The 18,310-nt window shown below is 32.0% G+C and overlaps 1 protein-coding gene across 1 annotated transcript in view; it reads left to right on the forward strand.

Moving 5' to 3' along the window:
* The first annotated feature begins 599 nt into the window (after window positions 1-599).
* The window catches only part of LOC132713945 (phosphatidylinositol phosphatase PTPRQ-like), a 36,773-nt gene continuing 19,062 nt past the window's right edge, over window positions 600-18,310 (forward strand). Inside the window, exons 1-5 of the mRNA XM_060696647.1 lie at window positions 600-691; window positions 3,882-3,930; window positions 5,966-6,109; window positions 7,729-7,998; window positions 9,203-9,496. Of these exons, the coding sequence (XP_060552630.1) occupies window positions 668-691; window positions 3,882-3,930; window positions 5,966-6,109; window positions 7,729-7,998; window positions 9,203-9,496 (781 nt within the window). The 5' untranslated portion in view covers window positions 600-667. The remainder of the gene's footprint in view (window positions 692-3,881; window positions 3,931-5,965; window positions 6,110-7,728; window positions 7,999-9,202; window positions 9,497-18,310) is intronic.

Consider the following 18,310-nt stretch of genomic DNA (forward strand, 5'->3'; position numbering starts at 1 on the left):
TGTTAGAAGAAACCAAATGATAGATGTACATGCATACATAAAGAAGATAAGGCTACCTACCTACCTACCTTACCTACCTACCTTACCTACCTACCTACCTTACCCTACCTTACCTTCCTACCTTACCCTACCTTACCTACCTTACCTACCTACCTACCTACAGCAACGCAACACTCTACCGTCGGTTTGTCATATCGCGTGTCGTATTGACATTTCTCGTGTGGCATGTCATGTGTCGTGTCGTTTTTCATTCTTCACATTGTTCGTGATTGTAATGCGTCGACTTTAAAGTGACATTTAATCCGACCTTTTAATTTGTGACACGATACATTTCTGTAACAATGTGATACAAATATGATGATTATCGTGCAAAAGTTTAGGATTGTTGCCACGAACTTAGACATTAAGTGAAACATGACAATGCAATACGAAATAATACGACATTATGTGAAGCAAATGTCACGTGATTATCATGTATCTACCATAGGCGGTATCACTATTATCATCAAATAGTTCGTACATAAAATAGTTAATGTAAAACTAGATTGTTTTTTCAACCGTGTCGTAAACTGATTAAACTAAACTTAAATGCTTTACCACTGAATTTTTCTTCCTGATATAATTTATATAAAGTTTAAAAAATGCTTTAAGTATACAAATAGTTAACATGATGCATGGACATATTATTTTCGTGAGTTATGCTCTTGTATCCATTAAAAAACTCAGATTTTCATACTTTATTATTTAAATAACTTTCTGGCACAAAAGCTTATGTTTTAGAAACATATTTACGTAAATGTATCAAGATTTATGTTCTTTTTTTTGCATTGGGCTCATGTTTGAATCATTGCATTATTGTATCATTTTTGTTATCAAATATTGCAAAACAAGGGTTAGGATTTTATTCGTATAATCTTTACTAAATTTTTGCCATTGTTGTGTATGTATTTATCAATTCGTCTTTACATGTACATTCAATTATTTGAATATATATATTTATATCGTTTTGTACCATATTGTTTACAAAACGGCTGTGCTTTTGCTTCATAGTTACTGTAATGATTAATGAATTTTATTATTATAGTTATTATTATTTTATTATAATCATTATTATTATCATTATCAAATTTATGATTTAATTAGTTGTCATTTAGATTCTAAAAGGTATCATGGACAAACAAACTTGAATGATTTGTACACATATATTGATTCAATACGCGTTGTCTGTAGTTATATAAACCCTATTTTTTATATGTCAAAGCATGTTTATCGTGGGACGTAAAATGAATCTTTTCTCATGTTGCAATGTTTATTATGGGCCTCATTATTAAATAAATATGTTGAATATATTGTTGTACATAAAGGCACAGTATGCTTGAGAAATGAAAAAAAAATCTTTAGAAAGGTCATAAGTTTAATAACGTTTAAATTATGGTTTTAGAGCTGGGTAGATGCTTGTTAATTGTAAAATAAAACGTGGAAAATATACAAAGCAGTATTTTGACTCCTATACAAAATACTTAATGACTATAAATGTTCAAATTGTCAAAAAGCAAAAAAGAAAAGGACATTTGAAATTTAAATAAAAGAATATTCGTCAGGAAACGCAGTGCATATATTAAATTTTGCACTCGACACAATTTCATATATATGTGTATTTGTTATGGATTAATTATGTATGGGTAAAGGCCTCACCAGATGGTAGGATTTAGTTTTACAACTTTAATTAGTTATAATATGTACATGTTTCAAAGCAATTCAGACTGTAATTTACATTGTATGAATCATTAGGTTTCCCTCAAAAACAATTCAATTCCTTACAGACTTCACTTACTATTTTTTGCCGAAAAATGTATAAATGCTATAACTGTTGGTATTGAACAATTAGAGGTAGGCCGTTGATAGCATTGAGGAAGCATTAAGGAAATTACCATGCTCTGAAATAAATAAAATAACTGAGCCTGGCATGTATAGCAATGAGTTATCGAGCCAAAACAACCAAACATGCAAAAGGTGGAGAACGTATCACATGAAATAAAATAATGTTTTGCTTCCTTTTTCAGCAATTCATAATAGACATTTTTTTCTTACAGTTAAAAGGCTATCAAAAAGTGTTATTTGTCTCTGCGAGCTTTATGTGTATTATCTTCAAAATGTATGTAATAAATTAGAATATTTCCTCACGTGCGTATTGCTTAAGTGTTTTCAGCTTCTTTAGAAATACTTGACCTCGCCTAATGAAAATCTACCAATCACAATTACCACTATCAGCACTGGTCTCGTCATGAAAAAAGCGGCTACACTAATTGTTGCGGAGTAAGAGCAAATTTGCAGTTATATAGGGTTAACGCACGTTTTTCCGTGTTATAACGTCTGCAGAGTCCCGAGGAACGGTTGGTGCCCGAGCCCGGTAGGGCGAGGGCTCCAACAGTTCCGAGGGACTCTGCAGACTTTATAACACGAAATAAACGTGCGTTGACGCTATTATAGCTTAAAATCTTAAAACAGATTCATGATGTATATTTAATACAAAACACAAACATTAAATCCTTGTGCTTGAACGGTATTTATCCAACTCTACATGCGTTTAATTTTTTCCGGGGCCAACAACTTGGGAAATACAAATGTGCAGAACCGAACGAAATTTCGAATTTTAATTGATTTAACAAAGCTTAACTTTGGAGATATATTAACTTAAGAAAAAACATAAACATTAACATTACTCTACCCAAGACAAAACAGGCGCCTCAGAAATTCCTAGAATGATTACAGATTGGCGGTAGAAAAAAGATCAGTGACATCAGATTCAATTTCAGAATCGGTTTTTTTTTAAGCACGCAAGTTTAAAAAAATCAGGCATAAAACATTATTCTCTCAAAGAAACATACAGAACATTTATCAATATAAACATCAATAAAACAACGTTTTCTCATATTCATTTTGTGCTTTCCATTTTTGTAAGTTTAAACTGAATGACAGATTCTATTTGTTTACATTGACAACTGTCCGTTTCTAAGAAAGGGCGACAACCAAGATTAGCGGCGATGTCTATACGCCGTATTGCCGGCATAATTACTTGAATGCTGCTCGCCGTTTATGCGACTGAGGCCCTCGAATCAATAATTTCAATATAACAAGAGCGCATGACTCTTTGGCAAACAGGCCAAATCGTCAACTTTTTTGTTTGTTTTACTGGGCCCTGTGTGTATTGCGCATAGGTGAAACCGGACTATAACAAGAGCGCGTGACTATGTTAACGCATGGTTTTGGTCCCGTTATAACATGGGCAAAATAGGGAAAATAGCCGATTTTATGCTATAATGTAAGTTAATCGGGGGATTAAACTGAATGATAGATTCTATTTGTTTACATTGACAACTGTCCGTTTCTAAGAAAGGGCGACAACCATGATAAGCGGCGATGTCTATACGCCGTATTGCCGGCATAATTACTTGAATGCTGCTCGCCGCTATGCGACTGAGGCCCTCGAATTAATAATTCCAATATAACAAGAGCGCATGACTCTGGCAAACAGGCCAAATCGTCATTTTTTTGTTTGTTTACTGGGCCCTGTATGTATTGCGCATAGGTAAAACCGGGCTATAACAAGAGCGCGTGACTATGTTAACGCATGGTTTTGGCCCCGTTATAACATGGGAAAAAGAGGGAAAAATAGCCGATTTTATGCTATAATAAGTATTGAGATGCATTTACATCTGAACCAGAATCATTGTAAGAACTATATATTAGATTTGCACATACATGTATTTACTAATGATTAATGAAGACCTGTCGTGCATGTTTCTTTTTATGCATAACATGATCTGCGATATAAATATTATCTTGTTAACAGTAAGTATTAAGATATGGTTGTTTTCCAGGTGTCTCTGTGTTTACTCTGCCATGTTTTCCACTCTACACTGTCACAAGGTAAGCCTTAATTAAAATTCTCTTTGAAAATATATGTTGTTAAGTTCAGATATACCAGTAACAATTGACAAATTTTTGTTTGTCTTTAATAAATAAGGAAAGTTGCATTTACGAAAGCGCATTGTTCTAACACAGGACGTAAAATCCATGTCCGATGACGTTATCAAGATTTATTTAGCAGAATAAATACAGTGCAACTTTTGAAATCCGAACACCAGTCACACTTGTTGAATTTTTTCTTATTTTTGAAGTTGCCGGAATTAAGTGCTTACATAAAGAGATGATGAAAAAAATATATGAAGCAGATGTAATTTTATAAATGTCACAAATAGAGGATCATTTCCTCATATTTTTATTGAATTTTTCTTTGACATTTAACTTGTGATAAGGATGCACTAAATGAATAATTCTGTATCTGTGTTACGGATTACAGGTCCTTAGGGGAAACCAATAGGAATCAGATTTTCATTACATATTTTTTCTATATAGTAAAACATATCTAATTTTCAAATATAAGTAAATTTCACCATCCATTTTTTTCTATTATTTTTTGTTTATGTCCGCACCCCTCCTTGAATTTTTGTCCTAATTTCAATCACCAAGGCGATATTAGAGGAATTAATTTTAAATTAACCTTTTGTAAATTTTTATCTTAAAAAACGATTTACGTAAAAGTGACTCACCTTTTCACAGGCTCAAAAATGACACATCTTTTCAACAACAAAAACCAATTATAAACTTGAAAGAAAATAACCTTTAGATATATATTGACAACTTGATAAAATATAAAACACTTTTACCGTCTAGAAAATAGTAATTAGAAACTAGAAATTTTGCTTTAACAGTTTGAATTTGGTACATATGAATTTTTTCTTGACAAGAGGTTCTAACTTTGAGCATTCATGTTATAGTCCGGATCAAACGTTCTTTGTGGGCTGTCAATATTTCCTTCAATATCAAATTTTACACTCTATGTATGTACAAATGATTACTCTGCCTTATCAGATTCATTCATGTATATGCATTTTGCTATCAGAATTGTAATAATAAAGGTTCATTCTAAGGGCTATTAAAACACTGGTGAATAAGTATACTACGTAGATGTCACAAAACAAATGTATTATATTTGGGTATCTAGCAATAAACAGTTTTTTAAGTACATGTATGTAAAGAAAAAGCTTTATACTTGTGATAAGGGAATGTTTGTGTTCCCTATAGAATTTTTCCGCTAACAATTTTAGATTCATGGGTTTTAGTTTAAGTTTTCCTTAAAGGCCAATTTTGCCCCAGAAATGCTTTCATTTTTATTTTTCAAAAACTTTATGAATTTGGTAACATGTTACAGTTTCAAAAGACTTACTTTTAAGCCAATTACCTGAACCATCATTTGCTTCGGTTGCTTTCAGGTAATAAGTACAGTTAAAGTGATTTAGCACTTTGTATCGAAGTCAAAATACTTCTTTGTTTACGTTTTGCTACTTTTATGGCAAACATTCAACATTTAGTGTTCCTTTTTTATGATAAGCATCTAAACATGCTTGCGAACCATTCTTGATACGTCAAAGAACTCGTGTTCGCTCTATATAAAGAAGGGAAAATGTATTCATTTCTGAGGAATAATGTGCCTTTAAATGGATTATGTAAACAAAAAAAAAGAAATCAGAGCTTCTATCTGCTGTCAATGATAAAATTTAACTGACGCCATGTTATTTTAAATCTAACTTTAAACTCTTTATTATGTTTTATATTGCCAAATAATACTCAATAATGAAACATTCAAGCTATTGCTAAAACGTGTTTCATGTCAAATCTGACTTAAATCATCAATAGTTTTAATAAAGAATGTTCTAAAATATCAATCAATATTGAGCTGTGAACTAAACGAGCCTTGCTTGAAATACTGATTGCATCTGATATTACTGTGAAAATTTGAGCAAATAAGTTAATAAGGTAAAAATATCTAATCTAATAAGATGTGCAATTATTATTTCAGATTTAATATTTATCATTTATACAATGTATTATCATATTTCAGATGTCGCACTTAGTGGTTATTGTCAAGGAGGTGTGGATAACGAATGTTCAGATCCAAATGCTGAATGTATTAAAAGTAAATGTACATGTAATGTCGGCTATTACCGTTTCTATGAAGGGAACTCACAAAGTAATTGCAGAACAGGTAAAATTAATTTTGATTATTAACTAGTTCTCAAAGCAATTGTTGTAAGCATTTTATTATTTATATGATCTTAGACCCTTATGTTTACAGTAATATTCTTTAGGGTATTTTTTACTAAACGTTTTCAAAGAAAAAAAGAAAAAAAAACAAACTATAACTACAGTCATGTTCCCACTTTCGCTGTCAGCCAGAAACTTTAAGTTAGACATTTTTGGCGTATAATGTCCTGAATATGTTTGTCTATCTGCACAAACTAATAAGAATATGAGGGATCTAATTGTAGACAGCACTTAAGAGAACAATATTGTTCATTCCATAACATTATGAGACGTTTAGCAGTGTACGGGTTTAACCTTCCTCAGGTCAATGTCACACTTTGTCAATTTTTATATATTGATTTGTTTTTGTCTGGATTACTTGGATTATAGTATTAAGTTTTAAGAATTTTGACAGGTTATATGACCCTATATAAGACATGAGTTACATTTTGAACAATCGTTTATATACGGCCATATAACTTTTTATAATGAATTTATAATACAACAAGCATCATTTATATAAAAATATGGTGAGATATCTTTATAAATTAAAAGTAGCCCTGTATATAGAGCTACATAAACATCACAATTATCCAATGGAAAACGCCGTTACAAACGTACATTATTATTAAGACTTAAAGTTATTCCGTACTTCACTTCAGTGTTGTTATATTTTACTGGTCCTTCGGGATCATAAAGTCGAGCATTTTTAAGTGTTGAGAATTGAGTACCGCTCAAGCCGGTGCTAGGGGGCTTTAGGGGTGTGGTACCTTTCTCTATCCCTCATGTACAGACTCAATCAAACCGTGTTTGCAATGTTCATGATATTTTGCTGTTTTAAGTGCTTCCGATGGATCACTTTTTTCCAAATATTTATATAAGAAAACACATTTAATTTTGATTGTGTTAAACTACAATGTCTAAAGCTTAGATAATTAGCATGTATCATTGGTCATTCACCTTTACAAAACTGATGAATCATGCCCCATTGGGTTAACATTGGCCTTAACCCAGGGGTCACATAATTTATAAATTCTTACATACGAAAACACATCTGACATATTGTGTGAAACAATTATTTTATTATAATTTATTTATTATAATTATATTTTGTGAATAAATAATGCCTAGAGTTGTCATGTATCATTGCCTTGTTGTCCTCTACGAATTGACAATGACACGATGCATAATTTATGCCCACATAATCCACCAGTGCTGGTTCATTTAATTAAAAAGATCCTTATATTTTTCACAGGAATAAATAGTTAAGTCAGAGATGTACTTCAAAAGTCAGTAATAAAAAGCAGCTTTAGTTAGGGCTGTACATCATAAAATAATAAAAAGGGGAAGTAACTTTCAACAAATTTGCTTGTTTTGAATGCAACCACACCAGCTAATCGGCTTGAATCTTGCATAATAATGTATATTATGTAGAGTGTAATAAACATGTATTTACTTATGACAGTTAAAGGTATAAACAAAACCATGCCATAAAATATGTGAAAGGATAATATATAATTCTTGATACTGTAGTGAATGCCCCAGACGTTAAAACAGTTCATTTCATTTGTTCAATTCCAGTGCAAGAACTTCAGGTAACAGGCATTACATTTTCAAATATAAAAACCACAGAATTTATTGTATCTTGGACTACACCTACTAGATCTAGTTATGTAAGCGGATATGATGTAGAATGGCAAACTTGGGGTAAGGTGGTCGATGCAACATCTCCTCAGAAGGTTACAGGTTTGACACCTGGTAAAACATATGTAGTCAAAGTGATATCAAAAGATACAGCCACACAACCTGGTGATACAAGGACAACTAATACATCAAAACAACAAGCTGCAAGTAAAAACTTCAAAAATTATTAAATCTGTATTTTTTTACATTATGATGCAGAATAAGGGAGAGAACACTTGCATGATTATTATCTTTTTTGATTTTCCTAATTTTTTGTGAGTTATTAGTCAAACTATTGAAAAATCTTATCAAACAATACACTAATGTTGTCGTTAAAGAGACAAATCCTATGTTGGATATATTTTGTTTTCAAAATATAAACATAATCTCCTATAAAAATATTTATATGGCTTTTTCATCAATTATTCAATTCAAAAGTGGTATTATTTAACATGTCTGTGTTTTGTTTTAAATACCATGGATAATAATTGTAATTTAGCTGTTTAAAATGAGGTAGAGGTTAAACAAATTAAGACCATACAAGCTGTTTAAAGATAATTATGATTTAGGACTATTTTGTTGAGTGTCTTAGATCAAGTCTTAGAATGTTTATATATAATCAGTAGACATTTTTCATTGATTGCTCAAAGTGCTAGTTTCCACGAAGCAAATGAATTAAATTATACATCTCAATATATCTTACTTCACCACGACTTAAGTAAAAGTACAATTTAGAGATGAGTTTAAAAAAGAGAGATAAATATGCACTGGGTACATCCAGTGGTAAACTGTGCTGGAGAGTTATAGCTCTTAGTTTAAGCCTCATAATCGTTTAAAGAACGGCTATACATTATGGTTTTATGATCTTTCTATCTATGGTATATATTATAAAATAATAAAAAAATATTATAATACATAAGTAATGCATGCAATACCCATCATTTAATCATGTTTGGGTGGCTGTAATTTAGTAAACAACAAATAAAATAAAAAATTGTTTTTATCTTATTTATGTGAACGGTAAAGTTTATTATTTAGTTTGTATTTTTACTATTTTCACCTAGAGTTGTAATTTAGTAAACAACAAATAAAATAAAAAAATGTTTTTATCTTATTTATGTGAACGGTAAAGTTTATTATTTAGTTTGTATTTTTACTATTTTCACCTAGAGTTGTAATGATGTAATGAATTGTTTGCATGAATAAAATAGTATTGATCATGTTTCTGACCATATGAGATGTGAACATTTATTTGAATTTTAGAAACGACATGATGTCTTTTTCATCATTAACAGGCTTAATAATTGCACAGAAAATGTAACAAATTGTTTTCTTTTAAAAGTGTATTTTTATTCTTATAATTTTTATTCAGAACCGAGCATTCCAGGTCCTGTAACAAGTTCAGAAAATGATTTAGATGCTAGTGATGGAAACATAGTTATTAAATGGACAGCAGGAGCTGGTGTAACAACGTTATATAGAGTAAAGTTATTTGATGGTGATACACAGAAAGGCCCCCGAGACACCCCAACTTTATCAACAACATTTTACAATGTACTGAATGGTTATAGATACATTGTCAGTGTAACAGCAAGGATTCAACAGTTTAATGAAAATGATTTATGGAGTGGGACAAAGGTTTCTACAATTAAAACAAAAGTTCAAGGTAACAGTTCTTTATCATGCCATTTCATTTTACATTATATAAGGGTTATGTTGGGTACATTTTAATTGCATTTGCATGAAGAAGGAAATGACCATTCAATTTTTATGCCCCCACAAAGTGGGGTGCATATAGCGTTGCACTTGTCCGTCTGTCCGTACGTCCGTCCGTCCGCACAAACATTTTAGGTATATGGGCTAACTAACGGTACACTGGGACAAAAGAGAACAAAGGACTTCATTCTGTAAATAATAGTTAGTTCATAAGGAAACGATAGTTAGCCCACAAGGAAACAAAAGAAAAGAACAATAGAAATAGCTCATAAACCTGAAAAATTCGTACGTCCGTCCGTCCATACGTCTGTCCGTACGTCCCGAAATCTTGTGAACGCAACTCCTCTTAAACCGGATGGCAGATTTTGCTTAAACTTCCAGAGATAAACAACCTTAATGTGTAGATGGTAGTAAAGGAAGGATTTTTTGCTGCGACAAAATTTAACAGAATTATGGCCCTTTGTTGATTTTTTTCACTATATACTATGTACTAGAAATTTTGTGAACGCAACTCCTCTTAAACCGGATGGCAGATTTTGCTTAATGTGTAGATGGTACTAAAGGAAGGAATTTTTGCTGCGACCAAATTTAATAGAATTATGGCTCTTTGTTGATTTTTTCACTATATACCATATATATGTTGACAGTGGGAGCATCCGTGTCCATTGGACACAGTTCTAGTTGGTGTTAGAAAAGCATTATATTGTTAAAGAGACTCCACTGAGGTATTTTGACATGATGGGACTGAGAATATTTTTTTCCAGATAAATGAACAATTTGATGTAGGTTTAGACCACTAATCTTTGTGCAAAATTTCGAATCATTCGCCCACTTCGTTTTTCCAGAATAATTATTCAAATAGTAAAAAAATGACCCAAAATGAAAAGCGTTTAAACGCTTTTCACACAAATCGGGTTAAGAAAAGCATAAAAATATGATTTTCAATTAATTTCAAAGTATATTTCTTAACTATCTTTGTATATATTTCTGTAATTCTGTCATTTATGTAAGAAATTCAAATATTATGTTTTAGGCTTTTAAACCTCAGTGGAGTCCCTTTAAGGCTATGTAACACCGCACTTTGGGATCAAACGCACTTTGGGGTCCAATTTCGACCCCAAAGTGCGTTTAAGAGGTACATATGCATTTTTTAACATCAGGCAAACGACCGCACTTTGGGGTCAGAGAAAATTTATGTTCATTATGTTTTGAATAATATAGTGTAGTCAAAACCAATGGTAAACAAAAAATCAAGGTATTAAATAGACACAAAACATGTGCCTGAATCAATAGGGATTTAAATGGTCTTGATTAGTAAGTGAAGAACTTTCACTAGATAAATCACCAAATTCAATTATTAAGCTGAAAATATGTTTTTCTCAAATTTTCCATTTATTTTAAAGGATTGTACACCTTTCATTAACTTCATTGTTTTTAGCTAAATGCATGATTTTCCCGTTTGTTATTTACACTTTTTACAGAAATATGAAAGTCTTAGCATAGACAAAGGTATAAATTCTGGGTAATCTCAGTAAAAAATTTGCCTGATAATATGTAAAAATAGCCATTTATTTAGCTAAATGTGACACATATGAAACTTGACTATGTGTAGATGCGGCTTAAAGTAGTAGTTCGTACAGGCAGTACTAAAATATCAACTATTTAAGTAGTCGCACATTAAGAGCGGAGCTTCAGAATAATGTAAAATTCTCACTAGGGGTATAGAGGGGAGTGTGGGGTATCGATCCCCCTACCCCCGAGGGTTAAAAATAACATTTTAAAAAACCCATTATGCTTTTTTTGTTTTTCTTAAAAGCTTTTTTATTTTGATGTTCTTTTATAATATCAAAAAATACACATTGGTCAATTACCTGAACCATCCTTTTCATATGTTGACAAAAAGTACAATTATAATGAATAAGTATTTTATATGGAAATACTACATTGTTTTGACTACTTTTATGAAAAATAATTTCACATTTATCGCTACTTTATTCAGGTAACAAGCATCTTACATTTCTCTGATACCATTATTTTAACATTATAAAATTCATGTTTGCTCTTTCTAAAGAAGTATGTAAGATTCCCCATTAAAAAAAGCCTCTGGCGAACGGTTGTTACGGAGCTTACAAAAAACTTAAGTCTGTTGATAAACTTAATGTATTTGTAAAAATCACTATTTTTAGTCTGATCGAAAAACTTGATGTTTCACCAGAACATTGCTGTAGTGAATATGAATGCAAAACTGAAAAAAAAATATATATGCAAAACTTAAATAAAATATGTATGCAAAACTTAGATAAAAAATGCAAATGTCACTTTTATGCCACCGTAATTGTGTTATATGAACACAATTTTTAGATATTTCAAGTGGTAAAATTAATGAAACTTTTATCACTTAAGCATCAAATAAAGTATCGACCGCCATCTTGAACTCCACCTCAAATATTTCAATGTCGCAGATCGAAAATAAGTCAGTACTCAGTACTCAGTATTTAAGCAGAACTCAGATTACACCTTTAGACCTCTGGAACCCAAAGTGCGTTGATATGTAGCATATTAACGCACTTTGGGGTCAATTTCTCGATTTTAACCCCAAAGTGCGTTTGACCCCAAAGTGCAGTGTTACAAGGCTCCTAAGACGGTATTGTTTGATTTTATTAACCTGTCAATTCTATACTGATTTACGGTCAATGCACAGAATATATTAATATTCGATAAATGTTCGGTAAATTCCGTGAGATTTAAGCAGTTAGATGTTATTAAATTCATCTGGTTTGTATGCATTACCGTTCCAATAAACTGACCGTTATAGCGTAATAGGGCAAACTACGGGTATATAATTTCACGGCGTCTCAACGCCGTGATATTGTGATGGGTAGTTTTCGGTAGCATGGGCAAAAGTCACGTGACAAAATGCCTTTCGGTTTCTACAGCCGACATTTTATTGTTTTTACGTAATCATTGTACAGCCCATTTCCGTGAAAAGTTACATAGAAACAGTTTTTTTTTTCAAAACCATATAGAATCTAAACAGTATTTTTATCAACACACGAAATATCAGCGTTTTATATTAACACATTTCCGGACATCCTTTCGACATGCTTGAGAAATTCGCCTTGAATAGATTATGTATGGTGGCTGATTAACGCCATCCAAATATTTTCGCGTCTTCGCCTCAAAATGCGAAAATGCGAAAACACGAAGGGACGACATATTTTGACTAATGTGTTCTCATGTCGGATCTATGTCTCTCTCGGAGTGAATCTTTTCACGTGTAAAATGTCTTTGAACATTACATTCCTAAGTTTCTATATTTGCAATTAAGAACTTAAATTGTCTACCAGAGCCGAAGGCTCAGGGTGAGCTATTAGTAACAAAGGGGGATACTCCGGCGTCCGTCGTCCGTCGTCATGCGTCAACAATCATCTTCTTCTCTGAAACTGCTGGGCAGATTTAACTAAAATTTTGTCTGTAGCATCCTTGTGATAGTCACACTTAAATTTGCTCATGTCATTTCAATTGGCCCCTTTTAGGGTTCAGCAGAGCTAAAAATAGAAAAACCTTTAAACATCTTCTACTACAGAACTAATGGATGGATGATCACCAAACTTTGTCTGTAGCATCCTTAGGTAGTCTTTTATCAAGTTTGCTCATACTAATTTGATTGGCCCCTTTTAGGGGTCACTAGGGCTAAAAATAGAAAAACCTCTAGACATCTTCTTCTACAGAACCAATTGATAGATGATCACCAAACTTTGTCTGTAGCATTCTTGGGTAGTCTTTTATCAAGTTTGCTCATATTAATTTGATTAGGCCCCTTGTAGGGGCTGCTATAGCTAAAAATAGAAATACCTTTAAACGTCTTCTTCTACAGAACTTATTGATGGATGATCACCAAACTTTGTCTGTAGCAACCTTAGGTAGTCTTTTATCAAGTTTGCTCATATTAATTTGATTGGCTCCTTTTAGGGGTCACTAGCGCTTAAAATAGAAAAACTTTAGACATTTTCTTCTACAGAACCAATTGATGGATGATCACCACACTTTGTCTGTAGCATTCTTGGGTAGTCTTTTATCAAGTTTGCTCATATTAATTTGATTGGCCCCTTGTAGGGGCCGCTATAGCTAAAAATAGAAATACCTTTAAATGTCTTCTTCTACAGAACTAATAGATGGATGATCACAAAACTTTGTCAGTACCATTCGTGGGTAGTCTTTTATTAAGTTTGCTCGTATTTATTTGATTGGCCCCTTTAAGGGGTCTCTAGGGCTAAAAATAGAAAACCTTTAGACATCTTTTTCTACAGAACTAATGGATGGATGATTACCAAACTTTGTCTGTAGCATTCCTGGGTAGTCTTTTATCAAGTTTGCTTATATTATTTTGATTGGCCCCTTTTAAGGGCCGCTATAGCTTAAAATAGAAATACTTTTAAATGCTTTTTCTACAGAACTAATTGATGGATGATCACCAAACTTTGTCTGTAGCATTCTTAAGTAGTCTTTTATCAAGTTTGCTCATATTAATTTGATTGGCCCCTTGTAGGGGCCGCTAAAGCTAAAAATAGAAATACCTTTAAACATCTGCTTCTACAGAACTAATAGATGAATGATCATTAAACTTTGTCTGTAGCCTTCTTTGGTAGTCTTTTATCAAGCTTGCTCATCTTAACTTGATTGGCCCCTTTTAGGGGTCTCTAGGGCTAAAAATAGAAAAACCTTTAGACATCTTCATCTGCAGAGCTAATTGATAGATGATCATTAAACTTTGTCAGTAGCATTCTTAGGTAGTCTTTAATCAAGTTTGCTCATATTAATTTGACTGGTCCTGTTAAAACTAAAGCTTAAATGCACCAGCATTTCTTTAAATTAAAGTTTAAAGATATTCTAAGCTCTATTTTATATATAAAAAAATATTGACAATGGATACACAGTCTCCTTATAAATATAAATATGAAATATACGTGTTTTGACGTCACACAAAGTAGATATGTTATGTTTTAAACTCTTAACACTATTCGTGGTCACAGTATAAATATAATGATAGTGTCATTACAAAACCTTTTTTTTTTTTTTATAGAAACGACCATCTTTACATTGCCTGTAATAGCATATGCAGTTTCCTGTACATAGTATATTCATTCTTTCATCCAAATAAGACATTTTCAGCAAGAATTTCATAAATTTCATTGGCTTGGGTCATGACCTGTTTTTGATGTGTAAATATATTTCAGCTCTGGAATTCGGACTATTGCATCATTGTAAGGTCAGTTGTAGGTCATTAACCAGGAAAAATAGGCCTAAAGAAACATAAAATTTGTTTCTCCTGACCTTTACTATCAAAGATGAGTTTATCTGCTCAATTCTCTTATTGAATTTTGAAAAAAAAATGTAATTTTTTCATTTTTTTTGTTGAATTAACAAGGGACAAGGGGTTTAATTTCTGTTCTTGAATTGAATTTTGATATGAACTGGCTTACCTTTGATAATTATATTTGATATCGCTTTACCTACTTTTTTGTCTTTTATGTACAGACTTGAAATTTGGACTATGGGTGTAATTTGTGTAATTTTTGATGCTGAATTCAATTTTGATACCAGCTGACCTACTTTAGGTATTACTGACATCATTTGACCTACTGTCTTCTATTTTGACATTCAGATTTTAAATGTTGACCAGGTTTGTAAATTCTGATGCCGAAATGAATTTTGATATCAACTGACCTACTTTTGATATTTTTGATATAATTTGACTTTCATTCTTGTGTTCTTGACATACAGACTTGAAATTTGGACTAGGGGTGTAATTTCTGATGCTGAATTGAATTTTGATATTAACTGGCCTACTTTTCATATTTTTTACAATGTTTGACCTATTGTCTTTTTTTGAGGTACAGTTATGTTACCATAAAAATTTTTGTCCCAAACTAGGAACTTCAAACATCTACACCTTACATGTTTTGCATGTGACATTTTGTGTTTTCATTCAAAAAAAAAGTTTTAAAAAAAATTGTCCAATCAAAATTAATCCTGCTCTAGTGGTCAGATGTTCTGCATTTATTCTACATAGTCTCATAGGAACACACTTGCAACATACATATTTTAACAAATCCTTTCCAAAATATTAGGGCAAAATATTACAATTTTTATAGTGAATAATGAAATGATGGGTTAGATGAGTCATCTAGGGCCATCTTAGTGGTCCTACTGTTTATTATGAAGAAAAAAAGCTAAAACAATCAGTGTTGTGAAAGTATATTACTAAAGGGGCAAGTTAAAGTTGATCGAGCTGAACTGCCGAAAGAGCTGGACTTGCCTTTCAGCAAGTTCTTTTGAAAAGTAATTTCTAACACTGAAAAGCAGTTGTTTCTGGTGAGCGACTCAGGGCCATCATGGTCCTCTTGTTTAATAATTTCATTTTTCTTGCGCAATTCTCTAAAATGAGACTTGGTTTTTCTATATGCGTTTCACAATGAATTAACATTCACCATACCAGGTTGTAAAATAACTTAATTTGGTCCTTAAATCAGTTTTTACCACAACATCAAACTTCATTTAGAATTCATGTCACGTTATTGTGAGCAAAATTCTGAGTTTCCTTTAGATATGAGAAAGAAAATGTTTATTACCCCCCGCCGAAAAGACGGATATAGAATTAGTCTCCATCCGTCCGTCTGTCCTTCCGTCCGTCACTCTACATTTTTTTCCGGAGCATATCTCAAAAAGTATCAATTTGAAACTTCATAGGTGGAGGTACCAACTTGAAACTTCATTTGTGGATAAATCATATTTAGGAAAAGTACAGTGCACAAGAATGATAACTCTACGCTGCATATTTTTTTCATTGTTGTCCTTTGTTATTCTTCAAACTCAATTTTTGTCCACAGCATAACTCAAAAAGCCTTTGAGATATCAACATGAAACTTCATGTGGATAGATCTCACTCAGGAGGTGTGCAATGCAAGAGTGATAACTGTACCATTTCTAAATTTTGAGTTATTGCTCTTTGTTATTTTTCATACTTAAATTTTTTAACCGGAGTTGAGCATAAATTAACTAAAAAAACAAACTTTGAGATGTCAATGTAATCTTCATAGGTAGATAGATTTTTTTGAGGATGAATGTTGTGCGAAAGAATGATAACTCTAACCTTTATAATTTTTGAGTTATTGACATTTGTTATTTTTTTACTTTTTGTCCGGAGAATATCTAAAAATGTGGTAGAGGTAACAACTTGAAACTTCATAGGTGGATAGCTCTTTTTGATGAGAAGTGCAGGACACTAGAATGATAACTAACCGTGCATTATTTTTCAGTTATTGCCCTTTGTTATTTTTCATACTTAATTTTGTCCAGGGTATAACTACAAAAGCCTTTGAGATATCTACATGAACCTTCAAAGGTGGACAGATCTCACTCAGGAAATATGCAGTGCAAAAGAGTGATAACACTACCCTTCATAATTTTTAGTTATTGCCCTTTGTTATTTTTCAAACTAATTTTTTCACCTCAGTGGAGCATATCTCTGAAAAAGTCTTTGAAATGTCATCATGAAACTTCATAGGTGGATAGATCTTTTTGAGGAGGAATGTTGTGCGCAAGAATGATAACTCTATCCTTTATAATGTTTGAGTTATTGCCATTTGTTATTTTTCAAACTTTTTGTCCGGAGCTTATCTAAAAAAAATGTTAGAGGTAACAACTTGAAACTTCATAGGTGGATAGATCTTATTGGGGAGCATTGCAGCACACTAGAATGATAACATACCGTGCATTGTTTTTTCAGTTATTGCACTTTGTTATTTTTCATACTTTATTTTTGTCCAGGGTATAACTACAAAAGCATTTGATATTTCAACATGAAACTTCATAGGTGGATAGATCTTACTCAGGAGGTATGCAGTGCAAAAGAGTGATAACTCTTCCCTTCATAATTTTTGAGTTATTGCCCTTTGTTATTTTCCATACTAATTTTTTCACCTGAGTGGAGCATATCTCTGAAAAAGTCTTTGAAATGTCAACATGAAACTTTATAGGTGGATAGATCTTATTGGGGAGGAATGTTGTGCGCAAGAATAATACCCTTTATATTTTTTTAGTTTTTGCCATTTGTTATTTTTCATACTTTTTGTCCGGAGCTTATCTCAATTATTATTAATTGAGCCTTGATTTTAAACTAAATGTGTCTGTATTTCTTACCATCCTTTACTGGTTTTAGATTATCATTATTGTTTATAGGTTTACTTAATTAATGTTGTTCATTATGTCTTATATATATATAATTATGTTTTATCGGATTTATGTAAAGCGCTCTTGAACATTTATTATTTATGAAAAGAGTGCTATAGAAATGTGGTATATAATAATAATAATAATAATAATAATAATAATTATAATAATAATAATAATCTCAAAAAGGTGTTAGAGGTATCAACTTGAAACTTATTAGGTGGATAGATCTCATTGAGGAGGAGTGCAGCACACAAGACATTTAACCTACCGTGCATTATTTTTCAGTTATTGCCCTTTGTTATTTTTCATACTTAATTTTGTCCTCAGCATAACTACAAAGGCCTTTGAGATATCAACATGAACCTTCATAGGTGGATAAATCTCACTCAAGAGGTATGCAGTACACAAGAATGATAATTATTCTGCTCTACTACATATAAACATGGCTCTTGTAACAAGTTACATGATTATGATATTTTAAAACCTTCTTAACAAGTTAACATGTCAATTCAAAACAATGCTATTTGGA

Source organism: Ruditapes philippinarum, unplaced genomic scaffold (assembly GCF_026571515.1).
Source record: "Ruditapes philippinarum isolate M1 unplaced genomic scaffold, ASM2657151v2 ctg4973_1_1_1_1, whole genome shotgun sequence".
Taxonomy (NCBI): domain Eukaryota; kingdom Metazoa; phylum Mollusca; class Bivalvia; order Venerida; family Veneridae; genus Ruditapes; species Ruditapes philippinarum.